The following is a 21,263-nucleotide window of genomic DNA, read 5'->3' on the forward strand; positions in this document are numbered from 1 at the left end:
AAATTGGAAATGATCTCATATGCATTTAATTAAGTTTCTCTACTTGTTGTTCATAGTAAATAGAGTTTTGATTCGGTCAATTTGGTCCACAAGTCCTACTCAAGAAATGTATTAAGGAAAACAATACACACTTCCATGAAAGAAAATTCTAAAATATTGATATAAAAAGTTGGTATTGTAACAACTCCATGAAAAAAAAAATGTAGGGACCCATATATATTGACTTCTAATTTTAATATCTAAAGGAGTCGGTTCCAATTTCATTATCAAGATGTAGTAGTTTGTTATAACATTTGACATTTCAATTTGGTTATCAATTGCTTTCTTTTTTTTTTGGGAGAAAAATAACTTCATTAATTACCACTAACGGCTGCTTCCAGATACAATGAAGTTAAATGACAGAATTTAGATCTAACTGGAAATAAGGACTAAATTACAAAGAAGGGTTATCAATTGCTTTCTAACACTACTTACCTTCCTTGATACCACAAAAAGTAAAAACCAAAAAAATCATGAGTTTTTTTATGAACATTTGAAATCTAAAATTATTACAACAACTTCATTATTGTTGTAAGAATACTTCACATGGCACCACATGAAAAAACAGACAACATTTGATGACAAAAGTTCTTGATCAACGGCTAACAAGTTAAATCACCCAATTAAGCTCTTAAACACAGGGAGACTTTTGAAACATAGTGGGACCATCTCTATTTAACTTTTTGTTAAAAATTATAAAGACAAAGGTAATAGATCTTCATCAAATAAAACATACTAATTGAGATGCCTTTTCTTGACTCATTCTCCTCAACTCATGGGAGCCCCTGGCCTTCTCCTTTAAAGATAAGATTCTAGTATTTATTTCTACTACTATTAAATATATGGTATAGAGTTTAATGACATAAGAATAATCACACATATAAAACAAGACAAACTTACAACCAAATGAACAATATATACAGACACTTTAAATATCACTAGGAGGTCTTAGCTTAAGATCTATTTAAATTGTATAGTCTTACATGATTCATGTCCCATCTCCAAAATCTACACCAATGTTAACCTAAAGATATGTGCAAGTGAAAGTATACTCCAATTATTGTTGCTACTAGAAATTAGTTGCTACATTATCTTCATATAAAGAAAAAAAAAGTGAGTTCATCAAAAAAAAAAAGAAAAAAAAAAGTGAAACCCATTTTGTTTTTTTATTGAACTTTTATATGTTTTAACTACATACATTAAAGTTGAAATCTTATTAATTCAAATAGCAATTTTCAAATCGTTGTCGAAAAAAACAGAAAAGAAATAAAGGTTGAAAAAATCTTAATCGGACAACGATAAATATGAGAACAAAAAGTTGATTATCCCATTGAATCTCCCATGACCATTTCAGTCTCAGACTAACACATAGATCGAAATGGTCATAGAGTGTCGAAATAATCATTGACTCTCTCATTCTAGACGTTCATGACTAATTGGGTTCATGTTCGACTTTGACTTTTCAACCATTTTAGTTATCTTTTATTTGGGAGAATTAGGGAGTAGAAGAAGAATAAATAGAGTTCCAAATATATGCAATTTTGCCCATATAAAATGAGTAAATGGATGTGTAATTGAAGACTACTTTATTTATAGTCTTGACCAAGTGGGAGTCTATTTTTATTTTTATTTTGTTGAGAGAAGTGGGAGTATATTTACTATAAAAACTTTAACTCCCAAATAAAAACTCATATTTAGTAATAAATGAACTCAATAATCAAATAAAACTCATCGTCAGATTTGAACAAGGAAACTTCAAGTTCAGTTTCAATTCCTCTTTGGCGTAGACTTCAAGTTCAAACAATAAAGGAGATCGAACCTTCCCACCATCCCCTTCTTTCATTATCGATTCTTTCCAAACAACACCCACCCTTTATTCTCTCTCTCTCTAGAATCGTGTTTCAGAGACTACCCAGGTATGTTTTTCTTAATTTCTAACAAAATCTTTTAATGGGTTTGATTCTTGTTAAATTTCATGACATTCCAAAGTTATGATTGTTTTTTTTTGCCTATTTTTTTAATTTTCTGTGCTATTTTTTTTTTTTCAAGTTAAGGGTTTTTTTACTGAGATTTTTACTTGAATTTATCGGCATTTGGATCTATTTTAACAATTAATCTCTATCTTTATTTAATTTTCTTTCCTTTCTGGGGTTTATCTGACAGATTTCTAGTAAGGGGAAATGTCTAATTACTTGTAGTTTTTGGGTTTAGTGACATATAACTGTTTGTTTTCAGTTTTTTTCACCAGAACTAGTAAGAATTTAATGGTTTTTTAGGCCTGAATTAAGGATTTAAAGATGATTTTTGTGTTGGATTAGGTGAAATGAAATTTCAAAAGATTGGATACTGTACACTAAATTTCAAGTTTAGATCTCATTAAATTCTGTGAATTCTATCTTTTATGAAGTTAAGGTTTTGTCCTAGTAGTTTTGTATCTCTATTGGAATTTGACTATAATTTTGTGTTAGTAGGGTGCTACAACCTATCATCTAAGCTATCGATTTCGCGATAAGGTTAGCGAGGAAATCTCACTCTCTAATCTGTCATGAAAGAACTGGTTTTCGAGTCGAATTGTTATCGATAATGATCAAGAGTTTTGAGTTCATTGAAAAGCAACAGGGTTTCGGGTGATTATTGAGACTGTGTTGAAGTTGGTTCCAACTCTTCTTCTGTCGTGGTTTTGTTCTGCTCCGTACCCATGTTCCTATACTACATATAGATGATTTTGGATATAGTTGATCGATCACCATCACCACGACAAGTAGCATTTCGAGATTTTTGCTCATGTTAGTTGCCCATAGTCTGATGTTACAAGACAAGTTCATTTGCCAAAAATTTGGGATATAAATGGTCGCAGTAAAGGTATAATCAGTTCGAAGATGAAGAAGTGGTATGGAGGTGTTCTGATAGCATCATTGTTCATGTTGCTGGTTTTGAGGTATGGCATGATGAAAGGCCCCATTGGGGGTAGCTTAATTTCAAGTCACTTCTTCAATACGACGAACCCACTTGAATGGATTAATAATGGGGACCAACCAGCAATTCAAAATCCAGTTCCGGCTGATCAAGTAGTACCCACCGATGGGTTAGTTTCCAGTCTTTTTAAGCCAAGGAACTTGTCTAATGAGGAACAACTATCTTTGAAGACATGGAACCATTTGAATCAATTAATTGGAAGTGGTGGGGTTTTGCCTAATGCTTTAGAAGCAGTAAAAGAAGCTAAAACTGCTTGGGATGGCCTAATGGCTTCGGTGGAGGAAGAAAAACTTAGTTATGCGAATGAAAGTTCACGTCAAAAGACGAAAGAGAAACAATGTCCTTATTTTGTTAATAAAATGAATGCCACAGAATTTGGTGATAGTGGATATAGATTACGTATTCCATGTGGTCTGATTCAGGGTTCTTCCATTACCATAATTGGTATCCCAAATGGAATTCTTGGCAATTTTCAAATTGACTTAACCGGAGCACCATTGCCGGCAGAGCCAGATCCTCCTATCATTTTGCATTACAATGTTCGCCTCCATGGTGATAAAATAACAGAGGATCCTGTAATTGTCCAAAATACGTGGACAGTAGCTCATGATTGGGCCGAAGAGGAGAGGTGCCCCTCTCTTGCCACTGGCAATGAGAAAAAAGGTAATCCAGATATCTGATTGGTATCTCATTTTTGGAAATCACTTTCATTACCTGCTTATTTGATTATTTTACTGAATATAATTACAACTTGATCACTTAATCCCTGTCCTAGTTTCCACAAACCTTTTTGCAAAGAAATGTTTATGGTGAAAATTTGTTTTTTGTGAAAGATGATCAAAAGTTGGTGGAACTTGAACCTTTTTCATAATCACTTTCATAAATACGCGAATCTTTCTATGGGCATTAAATTGTATACATGCTAAGTTGTTGTTCTATTGGGCTTTCCTTTTATTGCTTAACTTGCGTTTTTAACATGCTGACAATATGGAGGCACGAAAGAAGATGACATTAGTCAATGTTTCGTACAATTTATATAAGATGTGATCTTCTTTCTCTATGTGATCCTGAGTATAAAATTAGTATTGAAGTACGAATATTTGCATCTTGCTGTGTCCAATGTTTTCGTACGAATATACTATGTCTGCGGATATTGAAGTCTTTTAGCTAGACAGTTGTTGGCTGCTGGAAAGAATGCTGCTAACTTTCCATGAAGTAACAATAAATCCGATTGTGCATCTTAAAAAAGGAAAGTAGAAAATAGATTGCAGACATTTTTGGAAATGTCCTCCAACTTTGGCGATCTTATTCAAAGATTTCTGGATTGATGGTCATATTGTTTACTCATTTATTGTTTGATTTGAAAAGTTACTTTTTACTTGGTCTTGATTCTGAAGTTATACATCTTTTCAATCGTATTTTGACAAATGTGTCTTCTTTTTATTTCTTTTTTCCATCTTCCATATGTTTGATTTATGTGGACCATCTTTTTCTTTCAGTGGACAGTTTACATATGTGTAGCGAAATGGTTGGTAAAAATGATAGCCGGCGGTTAATGGCTAATAAATATCACAATAGCTCACGGCGATCTTCAATAGCAAAGGAAAGCTATAAACCAAAACAATTTTTCCCTTTCAAACAAGGGCATTTGTTTGTTGCTACTCTTAGAGTGGGAGCAGAAGGAATCCAAATGACAGTTGACGGGAAGCACATAACTTCTTTTGCTTATCGTGAGGTAATTAATATATTTTGCTTCATCAAGTTAACTATGTTATGTGCTTTATCTGTACTTAGTTCCTTTTGGGTTTGGTGATTTTAACAGTCTCTCGAGCCATGGCTTGTCAGTGAAGTAAAGGTATCTGGAGATCTGAAGTTAGTGTCTGTCCTTGCCAGTGGTTTACCCACATCAGAGGAATTAGAGCACATAATAGATTTAGAAACACTGAGAGCAGTTCCTTTGCCGAACAAGCCGTTAGATTTATTTGTTGGCGTCTTCTCTACTGCAAACAACTTCAAGCGGAGGATGGCTGTTAGGAGATCGTGGATGCAGTATGATGCTGTTCGATCAGGAGCAGTTGCAGTGCGATTTTTTGTTGGTCTGGTGAGCCTCAATTATTTGGTTATATTGTAATCTTGATTTTTTTTCTCGTTTCGTGTTTTCATTTTTCGGAAATAAATGATATTTTTGGTAGTTATATTTATGGTGATTGTTATCATCGAACGGATAACATTCAGTATTAGGATGCATCTGTAGTAAGGTATAATGGGGAGAAAAGTAGATTGAAGAGAACTTGGTTGCTCAAAATGTAGTAATGTTATTTGGGATATTGAATTTTCCTCGACCTGATTCTTATATCGAGAATATCAGTCATTCTGTTCGGTTTTTGCAGCACAAAAACCAAATTGTGAATGAAGAACTTTGGAACGAGGCACGGACTTATGGAGATACGCAGTTAATGCCTTTTGTTGATTACTACAGTCTCATCACATGGAAGACTCTAGCCATTTGCATCTTTGGGGTAAACTTCTCTACCCTGTCTTTCTCTCTGTCTCTAACACAAAATTGTTCTTTGTTGCGGCTCATTCAGATCAGAAATTCTCTAACTTGTACTTGGTTTCACAGACAGAGGTTGTTTCAGCAAAGTATATCATGAAGACAGATGATGATGCATTTGTGCGACTAGATGAGGTGCTTTCTTCTTTGAATAGGCTTAATGTGCCACGAGGACTACTCTATGGTCTCATCAACTCCGACTCTGAACCTCATCGCAATACTGACAGCAAATGGTATATTAGTAAAGAGGTAAAGGTGCTCAATCTATCAGTGTACTAATTTTACATTTATGTATTCATTCAGATTTAACTCTGGACACTTAACTCAAGAGTGGCTTTGTCTTCTACAATTGAGTGCTATATTTCCCTTCCCATGAAAAGTGATACTATTTGAATGTCATATGATTGTGCTTTTCTTGCACATTTTCTTACTTTTATTGACTCTTTCAACACATTTTCATGTAGGAATACGCTGAAGAAAAATATCCGCCTTGGGCGCATGGTCCTGGTTATGTCGTTTCACATGACATAGCAAAGATGGTTTACAAGAGACACAGAAAGGGTAGCTTGAAGGTATTTGTCGTTTGTCATCTTCTTTCCCTTGAGAGTTTTATACTTATGTCTGGCCTTCCATATATCCATATGACTTGGGGCCTTGGGGGTTCTCCCAGTCCTACTATTGTGACTCACTATGAAACTCGAGCCAATCATATGACAATAAGTACAAATATTCATGCAATGATAGAAAGTCCCCCGAGGACAAAGAATTACATGACTATTTCCCTATTCGTCAACCACAAATACGGGAGTGACTAAGTAGGAGCAATAGGTATTTATCAGATCCCAATCATTTAAGTATTTCATCCCAATCAGACATGAAAAGTGAAAACCTCAAACCCGCGAACCCCACAAGTCATCAAATCGATAAGAAAGGCAAAACATAAAATCGGATTATGTGAATATGATAACATCTTCTACTTGCTTTTATCATCCATACCAAAAGTTCCGTTCTGATGGCATCTTCTTGCGAATGCGCAAGCAAACTGTTTCCTTCTAGATGCGAAAACTTCAATGCCGATAATATTCATGGTAAATTTTTATGGCAGATGTTTAAACTAGAAGACGTAGCAATGGGAATTTGGATTGCAGATATCAAGAAAGGTGGGCACAATATTACGTATGAGAAAGAAGAAAGAATATACAACGAAGGGTGCAAAGATGGCTACGTAGTCGCCCACTACCAAGCTCCTAGAGAGATGCTTTGCTTATGGCAAAAGCTTCAAGAAACGAAACGAGCTAAATGTTGTGGCGATGGTAGATAGATATACAAACAAGGTATGATGTATGTACTTCATGGATAGAAATTTCGCATAGAAGTTTTGGTTGTTCTAGAGAGAGAAAGACTTAGGTACCCCACAAATTCCTTGATAAAAATATTACTAACTAAAGCTACTGCAGGACTTATAAATGGAGGAAAGAGGAAGGAACTTCACTTATGTAACTAAAAATTAGTTTGAGAGGATAAATATACCGCTTTTACGGTTTAGATTAGTTGAAATGGGGAAATTCTCCCCTCATTTGTACTACCGAACGGAAAAGGCCCTTGTATCATATTATATGTAATTCGATAAATCAGAGCTTTTAGGAATAATATGTGATCCTTGTATATTTTTTTGCATCATTCTATTCGAGTTTTGATTTACTCTTGCTTCTTTTGTAGTGCTATTAATCTAATTTTTTCATTCTGTTTTCTATGTTAAATTTGTGTTTATGAGAGAAATGACAGTGTAAACCACACTAAAGTAGTCTTTAGATCATTTCCATGTAAATGCTCCATCTGCAGCCAGAGGGTCTCTGACTGAAACCCTAGTTAAGAAGACGAACGAAGAAATTTAGGTTAAGATATAAACCATGTTATTGATATAATTATTGAAACATGATCTCATTGATCGAAGAGTTCATACAAACAAAATATTACATAATAAAATGTCTACCCTTTCTCTCACACATTCAAGAAGCCATGCACCCAATTCCATAACGAGTGTTAGGAAAAACAAGAAACAAACCACTACAAACAATACCCACCATCAATGGAAAACTCTCCATAATTTCATCCATCTCTTTGACATGATTTTTAAACAGACAATCAGCCACTCTATGATCCGAGAAAGCGATAGAAACAAACACCATTACCGACATAACTGCGTGAACAAAATCCGAGAACCCTAGTTTATATCTATCATCTTTTGGAATTTCAACTCCTGGATCAGATTTAAAAACAGATAATCCTCTTGGAGTTACAAACCCATAATAAACTTTCCCATCTGGTCCTTTATAACTATCTGTGAAATGAAAGAAGAAACAAGAAACTGCACATAGACCCAGTAACACATTGATCATAAGGGTTTTAACCGGAGACGGTTGACCGTCACCGTAAACAGAGGGGAGGATTAGTTCGAATGTGAGTAGAGTTCCGGTCGGTAAGAAGTTGACTAACATTGAAGTTTTAGATAGAGTTTTTTGTACTCCTTTAGCGACTGCCCGTCTTTTTCTACCGGTATTTGGTGCGGGTGTGGGTGGTATTGTTAATGGTGTAGACGGGTATTGAGATGATTCATCTAGTGGGTTATTAGGGTTGTAGATTTTGATTCCAACTTCATCTATTGGCTCCATTTTCCAGTGAAGATCTTGTTTGACGATCAAGGAAAACAGAGAAGACGAAATACAAAGGGTTGGTGAGTGGGAGAAAGAATAGCTTTAGAACCAAACTATGGTTTTTATGGAGTAGACTGTGAAGGGTAAGGAGTTGGTTACTAATTTGAAATTCAAGATTTTGTGTCAAAACTGATTTTCCAACCGTCATTACTCTACATTTGGTTACCCATTTGTCTCACTACCATCACTAACTTATGGACCAGGCCCAGATCCGCCTCATCTAGGCTCAGAAAGGGAACTTTAGAGACACTCAGAAATAGTCCACAGCTTTTTTATCTCACATTTGAAATCTGATTGGATCTTTTTTTTTTTGTTGAAATCTGATTGAATCTGTTTCAAACTCTATCAAATTTCAAACATATTTTTGTCCGACTTATTATGTGGAACTCATCTCAATGATCGATTGAGACTGATAGACAACCTATACAACGGCGATCCAGTTGTCCCGTGGCGCTTACTTCACGATCTCGAAGCAGTACGTGTCCGAAAATCTACCTTCCACATTAACTACTCGTTCTATAGGCGAAAGCTTAATGAAGCTGCCAATAACCTAGCGGCCTCAACTTTCGCCCAACGAAATTAATTATTGCCTTTGGCTCCTTTGTGGTTAATTTTTTTTGCAAAACAGTCCTCTAATCGTGTAACGCATGTCTGTTGGGAGGAAAAAACTTTGTCGTTGATTTTTTTTTATCTAATGTATTGGTTGAACTCAAAAAAAAAGAATTGAGTACACATTTTAGATTCAGACAAGTCTAACAAAAACAATGTGAAGAAAAAAAACACCACATAACCCTAAGAAAATGGTTGGTTGTACTAGAGCCTTTGGTACAAAAAGATGCTCTTCTGCATTTTTCTTGAAGATTCTAACTTATCATGTGAAACATGTGAATGGGGTTTATAAATACCCATTCTTGGAAGTTCAATCCCATAACCAATATATGATAATGAGAAAAAAAAAAAAAAAAAAAAAAGGAAGCTACAAAATGTGAATCTTGAAAGTGAGAGTTGGATAAAACTAAACTAACAACTCTGCATTTTGAGTTATGTGAGTTTTTAGTTTAGTTTTCTCCAACATCTCACATCCGATATTCACTACTGAAACGACTTTGTCTATGGAACTGATGAACGGCAAGACGTCAAAAGTTGTAAGTGAGAGTTGTAGGAAACTGAACCAATATGACTACTAATGCAAAGAAAAAGCGCAAATGGTCCAGTTTCCTCCAACATCTCACCTCCAACTTGTAGCAAAACTTGCACTAAACATGAAATGAATTGAAAAAGGACGTCGTAAGTGAGAGTTGTAGGAGACTGAACCAATAAGTCTCAATATAAGTATAGAAAGACTATGGTTCAGTTTTCTCCAACATCTTACGTACGACTTTAACCTTGTAAATCTAAGAGTTCAACAACTTCTTTAGTCTGAAGAGATAATGATAAAATGAGGTAAAATACGGCCGTTCAAGTTACAAATTCAAAGTTACCATTTTATTGATAATTTGTATAAAGAATGTCAGACAAAGATTTCATTCTACATAAACCCATACATCAAACTCACTATCACTCTTAGGAACCAAGTCCAGAAGTATCAAATCTTCATAGATGTGTTTTCTCAACTATTCTGGCTTTTTGAGCATTATATTCCATGGGCAAGTGGAAATGCAGGTAAAGAAAATTGTAAATCAGTCACTGATGGAGTGATGGGTGAGAGCAGTTACCGATAGAGTTCTTTCGTAATCTGCTCTATTTACACAAACAAGAACTCGTAGCTAGATAGGATGGGATCCCTGCAAAACCCTTTGACAGACCACCTTCGATAGTACAGGCGAAGCTTAACAATTGGTTTTAACGAGTTTTCAGACTTGCCCACTAATACGTACGCATCCTTTATAAGTTCGAAACCAATAGTCCTCGTGCCTATTTTATCCTTTATAAGTTCGAAACCAATAGTCCTCGTGCCTATTTTATCATTAATGATAGCCTAACACGATATAGGCATTTGTTAACTATATATATGTTTTGGATCCAATGATTAACACATAAAGTAGGACTTGTAATGGCCCAAATTAAGAGTGTCTAGACAAAGAAAGTATGCAATATGATGATTTGTTGTGTGAACGAAGGGCAGATGACGGACCATGGGAATGGATTGCAACCAAAAACACTTACCTTTCTTGAGCTACTTGAGGTAAAGAAATCAAACTTGTACATATGCTCAACAAAATTGTCTATAAGAACCGGCCAAGACCTGCACAAGGAACTTAGGTAAATGAATCCTGATTTCCTGCAATAAGTAATAAAATCTCTTGGAATGGTATTGAAATATATACAATTATGAACAATAAATCACTCCAAGTAGAAGTTTAAGTGAATGATCAACACTTCGATGTCTAGGAATGAAATGAAAACCGTAACTAGTTTAAACAATTCATATAACTTTAAGGAATGAAATCTTAATGCCAGTCTATATGCGACATGAGCCGAAGAAGTTCAACAACAATCAAATTTCTAACAAAGAAAAAAAAAATTGAGTTTTCTCCACAAGGAAGAAGAGCTAAGAAAAAAAATTACGAGAGTAAACTGTGACATCCGACTCTTTTAATCACAATGGGACAAAAAACGTTCTAAAACGTAGCCACTCCTTGCTGAATGGTGGCATTCTTAGTGGAGTACTAATGCAACCATTTTTATCTCATCTTAGTTGGTTATTATCTTATCCTACTTGATGGTTATCTGGATTGAGTCCAGTTGGGTTCAGATAAGTTTAGATAGAATCCTAGACAAGGAGGACTTCATCATATGGAGTTTTTGATAAGGATGAACTATTTCTAGTTGAGCAACTCAATTCTCCTAGAGTCCTAGTTGAATCCTATATAGGGGTGCGAAACGGATAGATACGGGGTTATCCACGGGCTTTGACATCGTCATGACAAGCGGTCGGGTAGTTTCTCCCTCTGGCTAGTAGGAGGGTTGATGGGCAGAATCGGGTAGGCATACGACAGTTTTATACTCATCCAGTTATCAACAAAAATTCCCTTGCAACAATCTTTAACAATCAAAAGCGTAAGTTCTTACCTTTAAACACAAACTAACTTTAGACATCCAAATATAGATAGAGATTAGTACTATAAATTAACTAAATACTTATCAAATTTCAGTTACAATTGGATACAAATTACAACAATTTTTAACCAAAATATCCAACCATAGAAAAGAAAGGAGTTAAATGCCCAATATCTAAAAGATCAAAAGAAACCCCAAGATAGCAATTAATCAACATAAAGTGGGCAACCATATATGAAGTAAGAAAGCTATAAATTACCTGAGTTGTATCCAGATGAATCTATCCAATAAGTTACAGCTCCCATGACCTAGCTATCTAGGTTAGATAGAGAGAGTGTGAGAGCAAGTATGGTTCTTTTTCTGAAGGAAATGAGTTTATAACTGTCTATCTCCCAACTGTCTCAGGATTTAATTCAATTGGGGTGAATTTAAAAGTTATGGAAGATGAGTCTGGTATAGAACTGAGTGACAAAATCAGAACCAAAATCAATGGTTAATAATTGATGTAAGTGTCAGAAGTACACCATTGGATCAAAGACAACTGTTTGTAGTCCTTAGAAATCAAAGAGACACCTTTATTGTCACACATGACTTGAATATGGCAAAGGAACTAAAATGGGCAGAATCTGATGGAGAATCAAGTAACCATTTAAAAGTTATTTAGTTATGGGTTTGAGAGAAAAAGGCGGTTACTTTAAGACCATTAATGGTTTCTGAAAATTTTTCACAGTGGTTCAAGTCAAAGTTTCAACTTATAAATTCTGAAGTTTGACAAGAAGAATCACAAATCTAAGAACAACCCATTTCTTAAAAACCTGAAACTAAAAATGGGTCGATTTTACTTTCTAAGGATTCTTTTGATTTCAGCTCTTCTCTTGTCTCTCTCTTTTTCTCTCTCTCAAGGTATAGAACTACAGATCCCTTTTCTCTTTCTAATTTTTATTTGCCCATTGTTTTTTACTTCCTGATCTTTTGTTTAATGATTGTTTCCTACTGGTTTATGATCAGGAAAAGGGTTTACAAGTTCAGAATATGGAGGTTCTGCTGTTGCAGTAGAGGTGGGATTACTTCTTCTTATTTCCCTTTGTGCAGTTTTTTGTGAGAGATGATGGAAGCCATGATTGAAACTTTTGTTGGTTTGTGTGTTTTCAGAGAGTTTCAGTGAATGCAAGAGAAATGATGATGCAGACCATAGATTATGAAGATCCAGGGCCAAACCCTAGAAATCGAAAATGGCTCAGTCCTCCTCCTCCTGCCACTCCTTCCTTTTCTCCTCCTCCTCCTACAAGAGTATAAAATGCAATTTCAATTTTTCTCTGTTCTGAGTTTATTTTGTTTGTGTAACGGGAATGTTCTTTTAGTTAAGTAAAGAGATATCGGTTTTGGCCAGTAGACATGAAAATGAAATGTTTTGGTGTTGTACTTCGAATTCGGATTTATTTCCTTGACAAGTCATTGTTAAGAGTTAAATTTCGAGAGGCACCGAAATATAAATACTACGACTGAAATATTTGGAAATTTAATTTGCTTTTGGTTACTGTTATTTTCTTCTGGAGTGGAAGTGATTAATAGAGTAAAAGAATGAAGTATGGCATTTAAGTTTTTCATTAAAATGTGAGCCCTCAAATCTTATCTATTAGTACTTGGAAGATTCAATAATGGAGAAGATGAATCTAATTTAATATTTGGAAGATGAATTCTGATATGAGTAATTGAACCAACTAGTCATAAATACAACTGAACTAGCATGAAATGACCTAAGTTCATAAGAATGGCCAAGTTACAACAGACAGACAGGCATTGTTGTTCCACTGTCATGAAAATAACACTTGTTTTCATTGATTCATTGGATCAAATGATGTAAATAAACGAAAATCTGGTTCAATGTCTGTGGAGTGTGGATTGGACCTGATTTCGAGCAACTTTTTCGTTGTTTCATTGGATTCGACAGCCGCCAGAGTCATCTTGCCCTCGACGAACATTGCCATAGGCTGAGAGTTCAAGCAGATCCATATCACGTCCTGCAGTTTATTCAAAACCATATCTTACAATACCTGGAGATGAACTAGAGGTTTCTGCTATCATTCGTTTTCTTCGAAAGAGAAACTAAGAAGAGTTTAATGAGATGCATTAGATATGGAATTACCCGAAACTCGACAGTATGAGCTCTTCTGTATTAGATCAGCTTTTGACATCTCAGTTTTGTTACCCTTTGATCGATTAACTTTTGCCTAAGATATAACATAAAAGTGAGTCAAGAAGTTTGTAAGATGAAGCTATACCAATGTTAACAAGCTTGATCAGCAGTTCCATTAATCAGATAGCCAACTATAAACCAGAGTTTTAACGGATCAAGTTGAAGCATTATCTCACAAAACCTGATAGTCTCGTATGTTTATCTTGAAGGACTATTAAACCTATAATCTACATGGACCAAACTGAGTTATAGAGTTATAGATTCACTAAAACTGATATAAATGAACGCATGAAACAAGACATTACTGCACACTATCAGAATACATCCAACATGAAGATGAAAACTGTAAAAGGTAAAAAACAAAAATACTTTCGATACACACATAAAGGAACAAGAGCTGATTCCCGGTTATGGGAATTTAGAATTTTAGGTGTAGGAAATTGAGGACCTTCCACAGCACTTCAGATCGTGTTCGGATCGCGGAAATATAACGTGATGGCAAAGAATCACACTTCATAATGGTGTGGTACACGGGAATGCATTAGGAGAGGGGTAATTCCAAATCCACGGGCGGGGTAGGTGGGTTGGGGTTCCCTTTATCTTGGAATAGCAAACCAAATAATATATTGACAAAATAGTTATCTACAAATCGGATTCCTCACCGAACCAAACAGAAAAATAAGGCATTTGCAATTACTAGGAATCAAATCGCAGTATTTTTATTCCTCGTAATCACAATCATTTACCACAATCCAAGCATGGTCTTAGAGTGTCCTCGTCTTTCCCTTCTTGTGGTTCGATATAAGCAAGACGTGGAATGAGAATGACAGCAATAAGATGCCCAGAAGTACCAACTGGAACAGGATAATGGGAGCACTGGTGTACACCTAAGACTTGTAGCTAAAGAACATGGGCGTACCACCTTTACAATGTCAATAACAAGATGTGAAAACAAAATCTAATATTTTTTTCTCTTGTTTTGGCTTCAAGTACAACAAATCATACCTGTAAAACCTGGCAATTCTCCAAGGTGCTTTGTCCCCCCTGAAATTTGAATCAAGAAATTCTTACTGAGGGACTGAGCTAAAGTAACACATTAAAGTACTCCAGTAAACTTGAAACTATCAGCCAAGAAAGTAAAAGCTAATTCATCTTTCAGACTTCAGCCAAAACATAGAAGATTACCATCAGATACTCTCTCTTCTCTTATGTAAATAGGTAACTCTTTTCAAACAAAAATAGCTAGTGGCGTTAAGTTTTGAACTAAAAAATCATAGGGTACATCGTGAACATAGTATGGAATGTATCATGAATTGAATGAGCAATGTAACCATATTATAAAGACATCTTGAGCCCTAAAGGCCATATATAAAAAAAACCCTATGGTCATCCAAGGGGGGCCTAGAAGCTCAACTATAACTACTTTTAATGTCTTCTGTTTGAGTAATTAATCTCTTCTTCATGCGTGATCTTTATAACGTCACAAATATGGTCATCCAAGGACCTCGTCGGCGTAAGAGGGGGTGTCCGCCCACTGCACAAAAGGGTGGTGGACTTCTAATGTACTATACTACTATCAAGAAAACATTAAAATGACAACAGAAAAAACTTTTCTATTGTATATCTCTTCCTTTAAATTCCCAAATTCACCTAGACACCTGAACAAATCAAGTTGAACAAATTCAAGTTTTACCCTAATTAGATGATGAAACACTGAAATCAGGTGAAACACAAAAATAGCAAGGCAACACTCAGATCAAAAAACCCTAACTCAAAACAAACCAGTAAATGAAAAAAGAATAATTTTTTAAACTTGGTATCTATTGAAAGAGCAAAAGAAAGTATGAATACCTTGGAGTAAGGAAGGATGTGATCATAATCATGGCAAAGACAACCAGGACAACCCACAAGCTTCCTAAACACCATATTTCCAACTGGGTCACGCCTCCATCTTTCTGGGTCTCTTCCTTTAATCTTCTCAGCTTTTTCCCAGCACTGTTGTTTGACATTATAAGGGAAACTTCTAGGGTTAGGGTTTCTATCTTCAAAACCTTCAGTGACAATATCTCTGTCTAGTAGGTAAGTAGCTCGAGGAACTGTAGTAGATGATGATGAGTTCCTAGATGGTGAGGAGCTCCTTTGTTGATTGAATCCATCTGAGTTTATGATTCTGGTTTTGGCGGGAGATGATGAATTGCTTCTCCTTCTTCTTCCCTCCTTTTTTGGCCTCATTTTTGGCGGTAGATAAATGAGGGCAGAAGAACTCCTGTGTGTTATCCTCTGTCTTTTTAAGTCAGATCTGAAATCTTATTGAAATGTGTCAAAATGACAAATTTACCCCTCTCTGAAAATGTGTTTCCAAAATAAAAACTGACCGGGAGTCTCTTCATCTCCTCTTCTTCCTTTGACTCGAAATCCTCTAGGGTTTGGAAATCAGGAATCAATCTCTCTCACTTCGCTGTTCTAACATACTCCCTCTGCCATTAACAGTTCAAAAACGAGGTATTCACTCTCTCTTCCTCACCCAAATTTTGTTATTTTATGATTCTAATGTTCAAAATCTTTGTTGTTTTTGTAATTTTTGAGTTAAATCTATTTGTTTTAAGAGATCAATAGAACTTATGAGTTAATGATCTTTGTAAGGTTGAAAAACACATGACTGATATAATTGATGCACACAACCTGTTTGTTGTAATGTTTGACAGAAATCCAAATTTTGAAATGTGATAGATAAAAACCACATTAGGATATGAATCGTCTAGGAAATTGCTGGATTAAGAGAGACATAAATTTTAGGTTTGCTGGTGTCAATGGCGGATTAAGAATTTGACCTAAAATAAAATTTCAACAAAAAATCAACTTGTGTAGAAAATTAATTTTTATTTCAAAATAACAAAACAAGAAATAACAGTACATTTTTTATTTTTGTAAAATACTCCACATTTATAAAATATATTTTCATCAGTAGACATACTTATTTTATTTCGGTATACGAGTCATTTATGACTCTTTAAGTGGTAGTATTTGGGTTATCTGACTATAGACGTAAATTTATTTTGAAGGGATTTCTGGAAGTTGGATGTAAGTTGCGAGTATTGAAGTGAAGACTCTGATATACACTATTACGATCACCAACCGGCTACCAATTGGAGGTTACTGTTCAAAGAGTAATATCTTTTACTCCTCCGAACAGATTTGAGACAGAGAGAGTAGAGTCCATGTCCTTCTTCGCCACAAACTAAATTGTAAACTTGACTCTGCACCTAGTACATATGCGTGGGCGACATACAAAATAACCCATTATGTTTGTTTCATACTAATTTTTCTTCAAATCCAAAGGCACCTGAAATAACCCTTTGTTACTTTTCATACTAATTTTTCTTCACATCCAAAGGCACCCCATGGGTACCCCTTAGATAGAACATTGGTTGGACTTTCAAAGGTTCTCCGATTGCAGCTTTCAAATATAAACCCATGCCTATCCTCAAAATACGATTTTTAATCATTCTTTTCTAGTCGTTGCTTGCCAAACTCAGAAATAGAGAACAAGAGATTAAATGACTATTACATCTCAACTGAGAAAGGTCGGGCTTCCTTTGATGAATCTGGTTAGGTTCAGAGGAAAACCCATTTTACAACAACTACACTTGGAGGAACAGCTACTTCGAACTTCTTCTGATAATTGGTGCATCATAAATGACGGAACAGATACTCCTTCCATTGTCATGGGAATGTCTGGGTAAGTTTTTTTTTCTCTTCTGCTTTTGCACATATGCATTTTCAGCAATCAGTTCCCTCTGAAAGATTGGATTTGTGTTAGTTTATATTAAGACATTAGATTTCTGATATCTAATCATGGTGGGGGTTTTTTTCATAAGGCAATTCCTTACTTGATAAACTTGTAAATGGAGACATTAATCAATTTTGTGTAATGAATAACAGGAAGCCTTCTGAACTTCTTCAACTTGAATCTGTCATGCGAGATCGAGTTCCTGTTATCAGAAGGTTTACAGGGGGAGGCACTGTTATTGTTGATTCTGGGACAGTCTTTGTTACATTTATATGCAATAAGGATGACGTTCCTAATGTACAACCATATCCTGAGCCAATCATGACTTGGAGCAGCCAATTATACAATGACGTGTTCAAAGGAATGGGTGATTTCCATCTCCGCGAAAATGGTATGTAGGCCGATTATATATATATACATATATGTTTATAGGTCTGTGCTTTGGGGAAACAAGAATACCCCAATTTTTTTTCTTATTTCCCCAAAGCGTCGGCTTATATATTGTATTATCTGCGTAACAGATACTGTTAGTGCACTGCTTATTTAAGTCTTCAAGATAATCACTCTTCTCTGTAGGTGTCCGCATTGTTTCTCTATGCAACAGTATCGGTTTCTATACTACTCATTGATGCATTTTATGACTTTTATTGACCATATTTGCGGACCTATATAGACTCTATAAGTTGTTCAAACACCATATATAATAATGGAAGGTATAATTGGCGACCTTTTATGTAGGAAACAACTCCCACTAGTTCTATTTGGTTATATATCTCACTGAAACTTCACTTTTACCTTAATCTAGAGTGAAGAAACTAGATACCCACAACTAAAGTTTCCTATTCCGAGTGGCAAATGCTTATTTCACATGTTCTTCGTCTAAAGCTTTTTTAAACCTATAAATAAGAAGTTGGACTACCGTAAGGAATGATTAAATGTCCAATGTACCCAAACTAATCTAATATGCATAGCTTCTTCCAGAGATTTTCTACCATTCATAATTTTACTAGTATAATTTAACATATATGTGACTGGACACGAAATATGTTAATGAGCTTTTTAATTGTACATGTTAACTACCAAAGAAGATAGTGTGATTTATATAATGAACATGCCAGCATGTATTCATAGAAGCAATACAAGCAGTTTTAGAGTTATCTGCTTCTCATTCAAGCCATGAATTAAAGCTGGCATCGCCATGGAATTGTGGCAACTTATTTACATTTCTCTTTCTAGGTTTACATATTACCTTTTCAGACCACCAGGTGTCATCAAATGCAACTGATCTACTTCATTAACTTGATTGAAAGCAGCCTATAAATAGATTGTATTGTTGATTGACTCTCTTAACTTTCCTCTATTTGCTCATGTACATAATTTGAGTTTAGACAAGTAGATTAATATGCTCTTACTTAATTACTTTATTATCTGGTTCTAGATTATGTGTTTGGTAATCGCAAGTTTGGAGGGAATGCACAATCTATAACCAAGAATAGATGGGTTCACCACACATCCTTCTTATGGGACTACAAGAGCACGAACATGGCCTACCTGAAGCTACCTTCAAGGGTTCCCAAATATCGATCGGTACGTTTTGATTCCATGGAGAAATTTGCCCTTTTATTAACTCTCTCGGCATACAATTACAATGTCATCTATAATAGTGTATTATCTTGACCATGTTTCCCTTTGATCGCCCTTTATCAGACTTGAGTTAATTTCACAATTTGTTAAGTTTTTTCGCATCATTTGAAAATAGTAAGAGCTATGGATTTATAGTTTTGAGAATAAAATATGATAAAACAAGGGCTAAATAAAATCAACTCTATGTAACTATTACAAGTCATGTAACTATTACAACTTCACTGACAATGGGCAAGGTGATTAAGAAATATTGGAGGTCAGTTGACAAGAAAACAAACAGTTTGTACACTTTTTTACCTATATTTTGATCAATATGATTTAGATAGTATCTGGACTCGTGGAAGATCTCTCTGCTAGTTACGGAAGGCACTAGAAGGCTTGTAAATTTAGCTATTCAACAGAAGTTCGGAAATTGCGTAAGCATTAGGGAAGTATTTGTCCATCCTTAGTGGTGATCCAATATCCAGTCGCCCAAGTCCCAGCTAGGTTACTTGGATCTGCAACAGATGATATTTATATCAACTGTGTTCGTCATATATCTTTGAAGTTATCATGCTAGATTACAATATGAAATTTATGGTTCAAGTTTTCATTTTATGTTGAACGGCCTACTTCATGACAGGAGAGGGACCACTTAGAGTTCGTTTGTCGTATGAAGGACTTCTTGCCCAGAAAAGATTTTATTGAGAAAACGGTTCTGTCAACTGGAAACCACTTCTTGGTGAAACCAATAGAATTGGAATCAATTGAATCACATCACCAAACAACATTCTCCCAATCCACCAGGTTACTGACAATGGAGGAACTAGAGGAAGCTTTGGAATCTCGGCCTGAAAATTCTTCTTTGAAGTGTTCGGGGTCACAATTGTAACATGAAAGTCGAAGTTGAATATGAACACTGTCATCAATAATTCTTTGGATATTGAAATTTTTCAAATATTTATCCCTCGGCTCCAACCCTGCAGCATTATGAACTTGTGAAACATGTGCCCTAAATTTTTTGTTTAATTCTCTATACATTTCTTACCTGTTTCTATTGTGAGGCTATCACGAACTTCTGACAGATGGAGATTCTCGACTCGCACTCAAATAAAAGTTCGGAAGGAAAAAAAAAGAGCTCAATGAATGAATACCCACTTCCAAAATCTCATGAAGTGGTAGAAGATTTGTGGTTGTTATGTTCATTCAGTGGCATACAAGGCGGGTTACCACCGTGATGGTAACAAGGGACAGAATTACCAGCTCTCTTTCGCAGATCTCAGATAAGTCTCGAACTCTTATTTTCATCAGATGTCATATAAACTAAGATTTTGATGTCGTGAGACCGTTAGTTGTATTCGAAACCTTTATCCTCAAGTATTTTTATAATACAATATCAATTCGACGAATTTAGTCTCGATTCAATAAAGATAATAAGGACAGCTTGATTAGTTCTGTTACCCTCTACAGTTTGTGTTCTGTTTTTTCTAGGTTTCTATATCCCACTTCATATGTATTGCGTGAAGTCTTCAATTATTAGGGTTGAGTGGATAGTAATAAACCAATAAGAAGACATGAATGCATGAATAAATGATTTCATATATAGTTCAAAAAGGGAGAATCTTTACCTAAGTTTTGCAGGTCCATGAGAAAAGGATGCTTTAGAATTCCTAATTTTAGTACTCTATTGTCATCTTCCTTTGTCATCACATTCATTACTCTATTCCACTCACTGTTTTTTTTTTCAACTTTTGAAGGTTCCCCTTTTTAATAATTGGAAAATTGAAAACCCCTTCTGAAATATATCTCATCTAGTGAAGTTTTTGTTAATGGAAAAATCATACTCATCATGTGAAAAACTTCTAGGGAATAAGTGAGTTACTTAGATGAATGGAAGATATGCTAATCTTTTTCGAGAAGGCAAGATATTATTTAACGGTCCTCAACGAAAAAAATAATAATACAACAATAGTCCAAGTAGCATGTTGACCCACACACGAGAGGCGTCAGTCATTCAATACGTAACGAAATTCTAAACTGAAGTCTGAAGTTCTTTCCAACCATGAACCCGAGAAGAAGATATATCCCCCATGATTTAATAGCTTTGATAACTTCTTTCATTGCCTCTTTTACGTCTTAAAATATTCATAAGCCAGCAATGTCTCTTTTAAGTAGAAGTCATGGAACTTTTTAAGTGAGCCTTAAGCGAGTGCCTCGAACTCTTAACTAAGAGGTCATTGGCACAATGACAAAAGTGTTTGACCACTCGATCAGAGGGTTGCTGGTGAGGTAAGAGATGTCAACCTTCGT

At 35.3% G+C, this 21,263-nt stretch overlaps 4 protein-coding genes and 1 pseudogene across 7 annotated transcripts; 3 read left to right on the top strand and 2 right to left on the bottom strand.

The window, feature by feature from the left end:
* The first annotated feature begins 1,582 nt into the window (after positions 1-1,582).
* Positions 1,583-7,272, top strand: GALT1 (galactosyltransferase1). 3 transcript variants are annotated; one of them, XM_086635472.1, is made up of 9 exons: positions 1,583-1,955; positions 2,511-3,678; positions 4,515-4,750; positions 4,838-5,116; positions 5,406-5,534; positions 5,639-5,818; positions 6,034-6,141; positions 6,675-6,903; positions 7,027-7,272. In XM_086635472.1, the coding sequence occupies exons 2-8, from the start codon at positions 2,919-2,921 to the stop codon at positions 6,888-6,890; spliced, it is 1,908 nt and encodes a 635-aa protein (XP_086491598.1). In that variant the 5' UTR covers positions 1,583-1,955; positions 2,511-2,918; the 3' UTR covers positions 6,891-6,903; positions 7,027-7,272. The 3 variants fall into 3 exon arrangements, with proteins under 3 accessions (XP_086491598.1, XP_086491595.1, XP_086491601.1); XM_086635475.1 differs by having other exon boundaries at positions 1,662-1,955; positions 2,508-3,678; XM_086635469.1 differs by having other exon boundaries at positions 6,675-7,272.
* A 181-nt stretch (positions 7,273-7,453) lies between these two features.
* LOC147563183 (protein DMP9 pseudogene) lies at positions 7,454-8,328 on the bottom strand (annotated as a pseudogene). Its single transcript, XR_015223538.1, has one exon. The product of XR_015223538.1 is annotated as a protein DMP9 pseudogene (transcript).
* A 3,602-nt stretch (positions 8,329-11,930) lies between these two features.
* On the top strand, positions 11,931-12,881 carry LOC147563184 (proline-rich family protein). The gene is made up of 3 exons (XM_086635494.1): positions 11,931-12,246; positions 12,352-12,401; positions 12,496-12,881. The coding sequence occupies exons 1-3, from the start codon at positions 12,171-12,173 to the stop codon at positions 12,637-12,639; spliced, it is 270 nt and encodes an 89-aa protein (XP_086491620.1). The 5' UTR covers positions 11,931-12,170; the 3' UTR covers positions 12,640-12,881.
* A 121-nt stretch (positions 12,882-13,002) lies between these two features.
* Positions 13,003-15,817, bottom strand: LOC147563185 (HNH endonuclease). The gene is made up of 4 exons (XM_086635491.1): positions 15,392-15,817; positions 14,546-14,584; positions 13,490-13,574; positions 13,003-13,364 (listed from the first exon to the last, which is right to left on the bottom strand). Exons 1-4 carry the CDS (start codon positions 15,770-15,772, stop codon positions 13,279-13,281), a joined length of 591 nt encoding a protein of 196 aa, XP_086491617.1. The 5' UTR covers positions 15,773-15,817; the 3' UTR covers positions 13,003-13,278.
* On the top strand, positions 15,422-20,408 carry LOC147563186 (Biotin/lipoate A/B protein ligase family). The gene is made up of 5 exons (XM_086635481.1): positions 15,422-16,042; positions 16,603-17,279; positions 17,483-17,721; positions 18,769-18,917; positions 19,597-20,408. Exons 2-5 carry the CDS (start codon positions 17,098-17,100, stop codon positions 19,843-19,845), a joined length of 819 nt encoding a protein of 272 aa, XP_086491607.1. The 5' UTR covers positions 15,422-16,042; positions 16,603-17,097; the 3' UTR covers positions 19,846-20,408.
* The last annotated feature ends 855 nt before the right edge of the window (positions 20,409-21,263 follow it).

This window comes from Eschscholzia californica, unplaced genomic scaffold (assembly GCF_041429995.1).
Source record: "Eschscholzia californica isolate CP2 unplaced genomic scaffold, dmEscCali1.0.p SCAF_1, whole genome shotgun sequence".
Classification (NCBI taxonomy): domain Eukaryota; kingdom Viridiplantae; phylum Streptophyta; class Magnoliopsida; order Ranunculales; family Papaveraceae; genus Eschscholzia; species Eschscholzia californica.